The sequence below is a fragment of the Echinops telfairi genome, unplaced genomic scaffold, assembly GCF_000313985.2.
Source record: "Echinops telfairi isolate 266 unplaced genomic scaffold, ASM31398v2 ScPeMD7_7469;HRSCAF=8507_1, whole genome shotgun sequence".
NCBI lineage: Eukaryota > Metazoa > Chordata > Mammalia > Afrosoricida > Tenrecidae > Echinops > Echinops telfairi.
Genome location: NW_022111373.1, coordinates 76,623,313 through 76,635,983, shown reverse-complemented (window position 1 = coordinate 76,635,983; position 12,671 = coordinate 76,623,313). Strand labels below are relative to the sequence as shown.

Here is a 12,671-nt window from a genome sequence, read left to right as displayed (position 1 = left end):
ACCCGAGGACCCCACATGCAGTGCTAGAACTGACCTGGTGGTTTTAGTTTTGTGCTACGCGGTCCTCCTGGTGGTTTGGGCACTGGAAGTAGAGATGGGGTCATGGAAAGAGGATGATTACAGTTGGGGGGGGGGCGGGGAATTGCAATTGGAACAAATAAGTACAGTATTGAAACTGCCACATAACTCAAGCTTTCACAATTACATTTTTAATCGTTTTTCTCAGAGTGCCTGGCAGTTCAGTCATTGTCCATCGAAGGGCTGTCTCTAGCTGTCAGTATCTCGTTTATTATCATTATTATGAATTACTAGCTAGATATCATGTTACCTGTCAAGTACTTTCCATGAGTCATCTTATTTAATCTTCATACAGACCTTTGAGGTAGGTAGTTCATCACATCCACTTCACAGAAGGAGCAGAAGCTTAGAGAGGTTCAGGAAGCTTCCCAGTGTCCCAGAGACCAGATCTGATCCCAAAGTCTATGCACTTATTTAATAAAATTATGGCTGTGAGCCTCTGTATAGCTCTCTCTGAGCCCCCCTGGGTTCCCCTTCTTTATATTTATTGTAATCTATACCCCAAATCCCTCTGGGATTCCTGAACAAGGAAATGCAGACACAAGAAACAAGAGAGAGGTGGGTAAAGACACCAAACTCAAACTCACTTCCATCCAGTTGATTCCAACTCAAAGCCACCCAATAGGATAACCTGTAACTCATGATCCCACCAGGGCTACCTAGGACAGACTTAGTACTATTTAATAGTGTAATTACTCCAAAGGCAAAACTTCTCCGGGAGGCTAGCCAATTTAAATCAGCACCTAAACGTTCAAGTGGCTTTGGAGACAGGGACAGATATGATCGGGTCCTTAAGAAAGATCATGGCAATCACAGGGCCAGGTCCTGGGGACTTACCACCTGGTAGTGAGCAATCAAAGAGGAAACTTGCATAAGTGCTGTCCTTGACCTACATGGATCTAGTCTGAAATAAAATAGGATCTATCTTTGCCTCCTACAAATCAGATCAGTAATTCTTATTCTCTTGAGGAGCAACAATTGGTAGGGATGGAGGCAGATTGGGGCAAAAGTGGGTGACATGGATACTCCCTCCTAGAGAGAAGAGGGCAGATATGTTCCTAGGTTTCTTCTTCTGTAAGAATACTTAAGATTGGAGGAATAGAAGAAAATTTCACTCTACTCAACACTTCAATTGTTTGGAATTGCCTATTCTCTGGCCAGTTACCCCAGATACTGCAAGTTTCTCACAGGTAGGTGGCTAATTGCATAATAAGAGCATGCTCAACAAGTTAAGTTTTCTAAATCACTGTAAGCTGTCACTGCGTTGCTCCCCACTCATGGTTACCCTGTATACAATGGGATGAAATGCTGCCCAGTCCTGTGCCAATCCAGTTGTCAATCAGTCTACAGTGATCCATAGAGCTTTCAGTGGTTGATTCTCAGAAACAGACCCATAGGCCTTTCTTCCTCGTCTTCCTAGTCTGGAAGCTCTGCTGCAACCTGTGCAGCATCACAGTAACACCAGGCCTCCAGTGGCCGAAGTGGATGAGCGCAAACCAGACCCGAACCCACACAGAAGGCAAGGATTCTACCACTGACATACCAGCTGTTTTAAACTTAGTATTCCCATTTTCTAAATTAGTGTTCAGTAAATGCCTGTTTCTTATAATTCATTTAGTCTTTAAGTGTAAATGGTATATAAGTTTTCACTTGCCTATACATTCCATTGAAATATTTTTTGATGTAATATTGATTTGCTTAAAATGAATAAGCTAGTGCTAATTAGTATATTAAGGTCTTAAACAGTTCCTGTTAGTCTAACTTACGTATGAGTCATTCTAAATTTTGCAGGAATGGAATCTTGGATGCAAAGACTTCATTATATATCTCCTTTCTTCAGCCCTACTCACAAGTAAACCAATCTGTCTGGTTTCAATTACACCTATCTCAGATCTAATGTTAAGGAGATAAATGTTTGTTTAATGAGTGATATGGATTTCATTTTAATATGTAACTTCAATCCAACAGGATCATATGGTCCAAAAACTAAACTAAATTTGGAGACGGTAGTTTTAAAAAATAAATAATGTCTTATCAAGAGTTTATTAAAAATAAGAAACATCTGAAACCCACAACCTTCCTCTAGTTCTTAAACGCTTCCTCCCCCCAACTACCAGGACCCCAATTCTGCCTTGCAGATCTGGCTAGACCAGATGATGCACAGCGTTACAGATGGGAATTGGAAACGCAGGGAATCTAGGACAGATGAACCACTCAGGACCAGGGGTGACAGTGGCGATACCAGGAGGGAAGGGGGGTGTAGGAAGGGGGAATTGATCACAGAAAGCTACATATAACCTCTTCTCTGGGGGATGGGCAACAGAGGGGTAGGTGAAGGGAGACGCGGGCAGTGTAATATAAGACATCATAATAATTTATAAATTATCAAGGGTGCATGGGGGAGAGGGGCAGAGGAAGGGAGGGGGAGGGGGAAAAAAAAGGAAAGTGAGCTGATTCCGGGAACCCAAGAGGCAAGCGAATTTTGGGAATGATGAGGGCAACAAATGTATAGATGTGCTCTACACAATTGATGTATGTATTGTGATGAATTGTATGAGGCCCAATAAATTGATTAAAAAAAAATAAAATAAACATCTATTCTCAATTTTAAAATAATTTTCACTATAGATCTTGAGATTTTGTTTTCTAAATGAGATAAACACATGCATAAAAGCATAAACAAAACTGACATACATACCAGTATGACTCTCATCTCTATTATGAGTCTCAACAGCACCGTAAGATTTTAGCAGATTTTTCATTGTTTCATCATCTGCTTCATTCAAAGCAGTCTTTTGTTTGTGATCTTTCTGATTAGGGTTTGCTCCATGTTGTAATAGAATTTCAGCTGTCTAAAAGGTATTTTTAAAAAGTATTTATTATCAGTAATTTCAGCTTTCATCACAAATCACCATTATTGAGCTACCAACTTTGGTGAGGTAGCTAGTTTATTGTGCCAACCTGGCCGATAAACAGTGAGCCTCGCCTTTCTAGTTCTTGGGTCTCTTGCTTTGTGATGGTCAGACCAGGGTGCAGCTGCCTTAGCCAGTTCCCTGCTTCAAGTGGCAAAGGCTCATTTCCTGGAAGACATCCCCAAGGAGAAGCCTGTGGAGACCCCTGCCAGTGCTGAGGTGCTTACATGTTTACTGATTTGGCTTTCCTCCTGCAGTCGGCGTCATAGTGTGTGTTTTGTGAGATGGAGGAGGACTTTATGGATTGGTGTCGGACATATGGGTTAATGTTGGACTTGTGGGCTTGGGTAGCACTGGGTTGGGATGTTTTCTTGATGTGCACTTAACCTTTATATAAAACTCTCTCTTATACACGAGTTGCTGTGGATTTGTTTCTCTAAAGTACCCAGACTAACACATTATAAACAATTCTTTAGCCATATATAATTATATAATTTCTGGACATTAATGAAATCACACTTACACTTATCATCAAACATCTCATACACATAAACGAAAGCACACTGAGTCCAATTACATCTGATGTATCATACATGAACAAAGGAAATATATACAATAAGCACATGAAAAGAAAATACACTTACAATTACAAACCTTGCTTTTGCAATTGATCACGTGGTCGTAACTGATAGGTAGAACTACCTTCTTCTACTACCCATTCTGTATCACATTTTTCTGTAATTTTTACTTTCAACTAACCTTTTTATTTAAATTTAATTTCTTGTAAGTTGCATTTACTAGGGTCTGTTTCCTTATCCAATGTAGTAACACAATCTTTTAACTGGAGCATTTAAGTCATTTACAAAGGTAATTATCGGCGGTTTGCTTTTCATTTGTCTCATCTGAACAATTTTTCACTTTTCCTATTTTATTGACTTCTTTTAAATGGAATAATGTTTACAATTTGATCTTCCCTATTAGTCTACCTATATCTTTATTTTTATGTTTATATTAAGTGATTGTGATAGCATTTACAATATATCTCTAAATTACAAAATTTTTCTTCAAAAAATAGTAACTTCAAAAAAAAGTTCAACCACTTCATGTAGATTTAAAAAATCTTACAGCAGTTTATTTCCATTCCACCCAGACATTTATTTTGTGCTATTTTTGTCTTTCATTTTGCTTAATGTTAAAATTTTCACAACACATTTTAAAAGTAGCCATGTTTCTTTTTTATTTTCATAAAAAAATCATGCTATTCATAAATTTTTTTGTGTGAAGGCTCTTTTTTTTTTCTGGTTTCACTTTACTTCTGCCCAGAAAGCTTTCTTTAACATTAAAAAATAATTTTTAATGCTGTATAGTAGGTCTGCTGGCACTGAATATTTTTAGCTATTGTCTAAACAAACTCATCTTCACTTTGTCCCACTTAAAAAATTGGGGTTTTAATTCCCTTCTTTTGGGATTTTTCACTTTTTTAAGTTTTAAGTTTTGGCTTTTTTTTTTTTTTTCGGAAACTTAACCCCATTTTCTTGCCTTCAGTTCCCTTTTGCTTCTTGGCACCCGGGGAGGCCAAGGCGGACTTGTTCCAAGGGTTCTGAGACTGCAAATCTTTAGGGGAGCAGACAGCCTCATCTTTCTTGCTTGGAGTGGCTGGGCTGGTGGAGTTAACCTCTGACCCTGTGATGAACAGCCAAATTCTTAACCCACTGTATCACTGGGCTCTGCTATCTGACTACTCAGGTATCTATCACTACTTCCTGACTCCAGAACATTTTTCCCACCCCAAAAAGAAACTCTGTACCCACTAGCAGTCACTGCACACTCTCATCATGTCTCTGCCGTCTACACCCACAGACCCAGCAACCACTGAACTACTGTTCCTATGGATTTGGTTATTCTGGACTTTTCATATGAATAAAACCACATGTCATATGATCTTCTAATTCTTGCCTCTTTCACTTAGCATATCATTTTCAAAGTTCATCCGTCTAGTGTGTAATACTTTTATATTGGGATAAGATTCCACTGAAATATGCCTCATTTCTTTTCCCATTCATCAACTCATGAACAATGAATTGTTTAGACTTCTTGGCTATTATGAATAATGGTGTTATGAATAACTAGGCAGAACTTTTTGTATGGACATATATTTTCGATTCTCTCCGAGGAGTAGAATTTCTAGGTCATTTGGTAACTGTGTATTTAACTGTTTGAGGACTTGCTAGACTATTTTCTAGCTTTAAAATTTTAAATTCCTACCAACAGTGTTCTGATTTCTCCAAATACTTGCCCAATACTGGCTTCGCTTTCAGAAGCTACCTTTGCTGAGTATGTATTTCTAGATAAACAAGTTTTGGTTTCCTGTGTGCACTTGTCAAAGATGTCACCTTATACAGACAGACTCAAAGGTCTCACTGGGAAACTAGTTGCCATTCTGGTATTCATCCCTCTAGATGTGTGTCTTAGCTATTACTACGATGGCTGCTTTTCAGATTTGTCATTTGCTTTAAACAATCTGATTAGGTATGCACTGGTAACGGTTTCTTCATGTTTATTCTGGTGGAGATTTGTTGAGACTTTTGGTTTTGTGGGATTATTGCTTTTCATTTAACTTTGGAGAAATATTGGCCTCTTATGAATTTTGTTTTTTGACCATGCCACAGCTTTGGAGGATTGTAATTACATATGTGTTATACGACTTGCTACTGTCTTGATGCTCTTTATTTTGTTGTCCAAATCTTTCTTTTTCCTGTGTGCAATTTTGGATAAATACTATTGCTTTATCTTTCATTTTATTGACAATTTATTTCAGTATTCAATCATCTGTTAATTCCATTTGATGAATCTTTAATGAGATACTTTGTTTCCATCTCCAGCCAAAATTGAAACTTATTTATGTCTTATTATGTGACTTCATTATGTTTCTGTTTTCATCCACATTTTTTAACATATGGCACATATTAGTATGCTATTGCTGCACAGGAAATTACCACAAACATGTGCCTTAAAACAGTATAAATTTTTCATCTCAGTTTTGTGGGCTAGATATTGGAGTATGGTGTGGCTGGGTTCTTTGTTCAGCATCTTACCCGAATGAAATTAAGGTATCAACTGCGACTGTGACCTTCATCTAAAGCTTGGGGTATTTTTCCGAGCTCACTAGTTTTTATCAAAATTTGTATCTTTGTAGTTGTGTAACTGCAATGGTACGTTCCTGATACCTATAGCTATAGCTGGGGCCGCTTTTAACTCCCTGAAGCTGCCTGCAGTCCCTGTCCACATGGCCCTACTTGGCCACTGGCAAAATGGCTGTTTTCTTTCTTCCATACCAGCAGGAGAGCGTTTCTCTGATGCTTCCTCTCATTTCAAAGGGCTCACCTTTTTCTTGTGAGATTTCTACCATGGCTACTCGATGAAGAAAACAAAGGAGAAAAAAGAAATCCCTAGGAAACACACAACTAACTGTTCTTGCCCATTCATTTGAAACATCAGACCCACTGGAGAAATTTTGAGTTAAAAAAAAAAATCAGCTCTCAGCTTTTGTGTACAAAAATAAATCCCTTTAGACCCTTAAAAATGGACTGTATTAGATTTATAGGGAATCTGAGTAGCAGAGTGGTTAAGCACTTGGTTGCTAACTGAAAGGTCAGTGTTTCACACACACCAGCCATGCTGAGGAAGAAGTATGTAGCAATACGCTTCCACAGGTTTACAGTCTTGGAAACTCTATGGGGCAATAGCCATTAGATTATAGCATGCATTCATTCTATTCTTATTTAAATGAATTATGTGATAAAGGCCATGGCAAAATGACTGATTTAGCAATGTACTGATTTTCTAATACACAATTTTTTTTCTTTTCTTTTTTTTCTAATACACAATTATTCTATCTTTACTTGTAATTTTAAGCAGGTTTTTCAGATCATTTATTTTAAGGAATCATGTTAATTCTTAAACATTTTCATTGTCATTGCTTGTTGTTATAAGAATAGGAAACTAAACTGATATATATTGTACCTTTAAATGACTGTTTATAACAGCATCATGCAAGGGCAGAATTCCATACAGATTTGCACTATTAACATTAGCACCAGCTTTCAATAACTCTATAATTACATCATTTGATCCCTTGCTAGATGCTTCATGAAGTGGTGTCCAACCTAAAAAAAAAAAAAGAAGAGGGGACATGCTACTGCTTAGAAATCAGCATTTATATGATCTCCTTATTATTAAGGCAGTTGTTTTTTAATTATTAGAATATATATTGATTCAGATGTACACACAAATCACTGGACAGAAAATACTATTGAAAAATATTGCCTTAAATGTCTTTAAAGTTTCATTTTTGAAAAACAATTTAATCTCAATAAATATTTGTGAAATATAAGAAGAGAAGACTCAAGATTGTCAAATAGAATGGGAATGGTGTAACTACTAACCATGTCAACTTGTTTCAACTTGGATATTAAGAAAAAATATGATTGTGTCTGACTTTGATATTTGTATTTTTCCCATTGTCACATTTGTCTTTAAAATGACATTTGCCTCAAACTTTAAAAATGTTTTTCCCTCTAGAATTCCTCAGACAAGATTCTTTTGTGCTTAAGCATTAATTGAGAAGTTCTATGTTTAAGGTGGAGGTTTATAATAAAGGGAATGGTTGAAAAAGGAAGAGCATAATGAAGAGGAAAGGGAAGAGGGGACAGGGCAATGCTTGCATTCCTTCCAGAGTTAGGGAAGGGAACAAAGGCTTCCAAAGAAAGGGGCCAAGTACAGCTCCCCTTACTTCCCATTCCGTGTAGCCCAAACTGATAAAAACTATTTCAAAATAGAAGTTCCGTCAGTGGGAGACCCTGAATGGTGTAAGATATGAAAATAACAATTATTTATAATTTATGAAAGGTTCAAGAGGATGGGAGGTGGGGAATAGGAGCTAATACCAAGGGCTCAAGTAGAAAGAAAATGCTTTGAAAATGATGATAGTAACATATGCACAAATGTGATTGATGCAATTGATGTATGGATTGTCATAAGAGCTGTAAGAACCCCCAATAAAATGACTTTTTTAAAAGTTATTCCAGTAATGGATGACACACCAAAATAAATCTTACTGTTCCACTAAGCAATGCTACATTATTTAAAAGATTCAAAGTTAGCAGTAATATGCCAGCCAGGACCAAAATTGAGGAGGAGAGGTATGAAAGACATAGGCATGCCAGTGAGTTCAAATTAAAAGACAATCCCCCTACGCCCCCCCCCGCCTGCCCAAAGGACTCTAACCTGCATTGTCTTTTAAATTCACATGGGCTCCAGATGCTATTAGCGCTTTCACCCGAGCCAAGTCTCCTCTTCTGGCGGCTACATGAAGACAACTTTCTCCTTTAGAATTCCTCTTGTTAATTCCAGATGTTTTCAGTTCTGTAAAATTTCCGAGCAAAATTGAGGGCTGCTTTCTGCTCGATACTGATCATTCTAAAGGATGTTTGTGAATACCTGACCACTTCCACAAACATCCTCAGTAGGGTGCACTACACAGAAACATGCACTAATTACTGTTAAACATACACAGGAAGATGATAAAGGACAAAATACTCTGATATGTTTTAGGGGATTAGAAAGTACACTGATGGCACAGAGCTACCTGGCTTGTCAATGAGGGGGATACTCCATCCTAGAGCCAGCAAATCAGAAAGCAAGGCACTCAGCACTTCGAGGTATCAAGTACTATAGAGGCCAGCAAGTATGGATTAGTGCTGGGAAGAGGAATATTGATCGAAAAATCCACACAAGAAAAGTTGGAATTCCAAGCTCCCTTCCACAACCCTGATTAGCCTAGCAACCACTCCCCTCTGGCCAGAAATCTGGAAATTTATCCTCTGTAAAACTGCATCAGCAAGGTGTTGGATTCAGACACAGGCAAAACAGAGGGGTATGGTGATAAAACAGAGAAGGATATTTATTAAACCCAACCAAAATCTAAACTCACTAAGTCGAATCAGAGTAGGCCTGCCCCATAGGGTTTCTGAAGCTATAATCTTTACAATATCATTTGTCAGTCAGTGTGTCATACTGTGGTCACTTGTGTGTTGCTGTGATGCTAGAAACTGTGGCACATATAAAGAATCTATCATCAGGAATGAGAAAGACGTTAACATCCTATGGTGCAGAAGACACAACCTTGCTGGCTGAGAGTGAAGAGGCTTTCAGCACTCACTGATGAAGATCAAAGATCGCAGCCTTCAGTATGAATTATATGAGTATGCTATTGCTGCACAGGAAATGGCCACAAACATGTTTACATAAAGTAAACAAGATTGCTTACAACTGAACAAGAGGCTAAACTCCAAACTTATTGCCATGGAGTCAATGCCGACTCATCGTGACTCTATAGGATAGTTTCCAAGATAATAACTTTTTATGGGGGTAGAAAGCCTTGTCTTTCTCCAATGGAGCGAGCGTTTGGTGGTTTCCAATGACTGGCCGCACAGTTAACAGCCCAACCTGTAATCACCGCAACAGGGCTTCTCTCAACCAATAGGCAGCATCATGACATAAGGAGAAAATGTGGATGTTGTCAAAGATTTCACTTTACTTGGACCTATGATGAACACCCATGAACAGTCAAGAAATAAGGCAAATCTGTTGCAAAAGATATCTTCCAAGTGTTAAAAAGCAAAGATGTACTTTGCAGACTAAAGTGTGCCTGACCCAAACCACAGTATTTTCAAAAGCCTCATGTGCATGCAAAAACTTGCAATGAATAGGAAATATCACAGAAGAAAGAAATGATGCCTTTGAATTATAGTGTTGCTAAAGAATATTAAATACACTATGGGCTGCTTAAACTTAACGATGATAGGGACTGTGCAGAACTGAATGACGTTTCATTTTGTTGTACACATGGTTGCTATGAGTCAGAACCAACTAGACAGCACCTAACACCACCACCAGAAGAATGAATACACCTGTCCTGGAAGAAGTGCAGCTAGAGTGCTCTTTAGCTGGGACGATGGCAAGACTTTGTCTCACTTACTTTGGACATGTTATCAAGAGAGATCAGTCCCTGGAAAAGAACATGCTCGGTCAGGGAAAAAACAGAAGACCCTCGGTGAGATTAATTGCCACCTGGCTGCAACAGTCGGCTCAAACATAGCAATGTCTGTGAGGCTGCACAGGTCAAGGCAACGTTCAGTTCTGTTATATGTGGGGTCGCTATAAGTCAGAACTAACTTGATAGCATGTTGGTAGCAAACCACACTCTTTATGGGAGCAGATGGCCAGTTTTTTAATCTCTCACAGAGCAGCTAGTGGGTTCAAATCATCAACTTTTAAGTCAGCAGATGAATACCCATTTGGCAACCTGGCCTCCTCAATGTGTCATGTGTAAGTTGTATTCATTTACTTTGGGGATCATAAAAATGTGCCACAAACTGGCTGGCTTAAAGCAATAGAAATTTATGGTTATTATTCTGGAGACTAGAAATCCAAAATGGAGGTGTCAGCAAGGCTGACCTCTGTTAACTCGTACAGCTTCTGGTAGCCGTCAGCCTTCCTTGGTTCTCAGGCTCATTCTTCACATTCCTCGCCTCTGTGTCTTAGAGCTTCCTGTGCCATTTCCTTATAAGGATACTTGTCATTGGATTTAGGGTTACCTAGATAATCCAGAACTAATCCAGAACTATCTCCAACTAAAATACTTAATGTAATTAAATGTGGCCATTATCATTTTGGTGGACACAATTCAATAGTGACAGGAAGTATGTATATGAAAAGTTTCAGTTTATATGAGAGGGAGACAGTCTACTTCCAGTGCACTTCCAGTGCTTATTGGTTAACCTGAAGTGGTCCAACCTACTGTTCATCATAGTACTAACCCCAAGCGCTATCCAAGGAGAGCTTGTCCACAGTGCCCAACATACATAGTTCATTATCAGACACAAAGAAACTAGTGACCATGCTTCCTAAATTTCCCTTGTTAAAAGAGATAGGGGAAGGGGCTCTGAGATAAAAAACAACAGACAGGGGAAAGCTTCTAAGAAATCAGACACACGTCATCCCTACTGTATCAGCTCAATCCTGTTGCCTTCCCTGTTCATCTCTTCTAACATAAGAAATTCAAAGTCATAAATGGAAATATAATAAGAATATATCTGAAACTTAATGGATTCTGAAGTTCTGCTTTATAGTGAAAATATCCAGCAGATATAACTAAGATAATCTTATAACATAATGGATAACTAAAAGCAAAAGCCAACCACCAATAACAAAAAAACACACTAGTATATCGGAAAGTTTATAAATTCTGAGAGAAGAATGGATTGCTGTGCTTGACTATATAAAATTTTATCTATATAATTAGGGAATACAAACCTGGGCGACAGGTAGCTTTCAACAAATTTTGTCTGCTTTTCAAATTCTGAACTTGTGTATTAGGCATATGAGTCTCTGAGTCGGGGTTTTCATTTTTCTCCTCACAAATGCTTATGGTGCTTTTGTCCCCATTATCCATTAATCCCTCATCTGGAAAACAAACACTATTAGCATTGTAAGCAAGACTTTAAAAAATCCGTACAATTCTAGAGCTTGTTTTAAGCTACACTATTTATTTTAAAGGATTGGAAACCCTTAAGGTTGCTTTAAAATTAAAAACATGAAATTTTCTGATTGCAATTTGATGGAATCAATGATCAGTATCAGTGAGATAATCTCCTACTGTGAAAATGTTTTCATGATTCCTGATACAAAACAAGTGTATATTAAAAAGAAATTAAAAAATACAGAAGTACTATTACTAACTTTTGCCAATACAAATTTAACAACCAATCTTTGATACCAATAGAATAACTTTCAAAGTAAACACTATCACAACCCTAGTCATGGCCCATATGTTCCAGTTCTTAATATACTGAATATAATTCAGTTGGATATTTCTATAAAATAGTTTTGTCTACAGGAAATATTTACAAATCAAGCAAGATTACGAATACCTGGTTTGGGAGAAATTTCTTTCTCTCTTCTTTGATTAAGCTGTGAGTTGTTGACCAATTCTTTATTCATATAGTCAGTGGGCTGAAATTCTACGTTACAAGTGACCTTATTCTCTAGAAGGCCTTGCCTCCTTTTTTCAACTTTAGGTGCTTCTATTAGTGGAGAATGAACAGTTGTGGATAAAGGCCCACTTGAGTATCTTGTTTCATGATCTTTATTAGTGTAATTCTGGTTAGTATCATGCTTCTTATCCACCTTTTCTATAATATGTGCATCTGTTTGACACATGAAAGGAGTAGATGACCTGGGGCTATTATCCTGAGGCCTTCTGAACAGTTCTGCGTGACTAGCCAACTCTGAAGCTTCACATATTGAAAGGGTTCTTGCACAAGCCCGGGAAGTGTGTTCATGATTGCCAGGTGAGTGATCAAAAGATCCTCCATCAATATAATGTTCATAATTAGAAACATGTTGCTCAGAAATGTCTGTATTATCTGAATCAGAAAAGGTAACAGCTTCCTGTCGTGGAAGGATGGTTAAGCTGCCTGCTGTTAACACATTGTCCTGTGAAAAATGGTGCTCAGAAGGTAAAGACCACTGAAAACACATTTCTTCACTATTTGCTATGTTCTCTTTATAATTACAGTGGTCTTTGCCATTTGCAGAACATATAATATTCTCTCTAGA

At 37.9% G+C, this 12,671-nt stretch overlaps 1 protein-coding gene across 1 annotated transcript in view; it reads right to left on the bottom strand.

The window, feature by feature from the left end:
- The window catches only part of ANKRD31 (ankyrin repeat domain 31), a 165,688-nt gene that overhangs the window by 40,353 nt on the left and 112,664 nt on the right, over positions 1–12,671 (bottom strand). The window contains exons 14-18 of the mRNA XM_045285221.1: positions 11,984–12,666; positions 11,367–11,516; positions 8,277–8,414; positions 7,014–7,156; positions 2,777–2,930 (exon numbers count right to left, since the gene is read on the bottom strand). Of these exons, the coding sequence (XP_045141156.1) occupies positions 2,777–2,930; positions 7,014–7,156; positions 8,277–8,414; positions 11,367–11,516; positions 11,984–12,666 (1,268 nt within the window). The remainder of the gene's footprint in view (positions 1–2,776; positions 2,931–7,013; positions 7,157–8,276; positions 8,415–11,366; positions 11,517–11,983; positions 12,667–12,671) is intronic.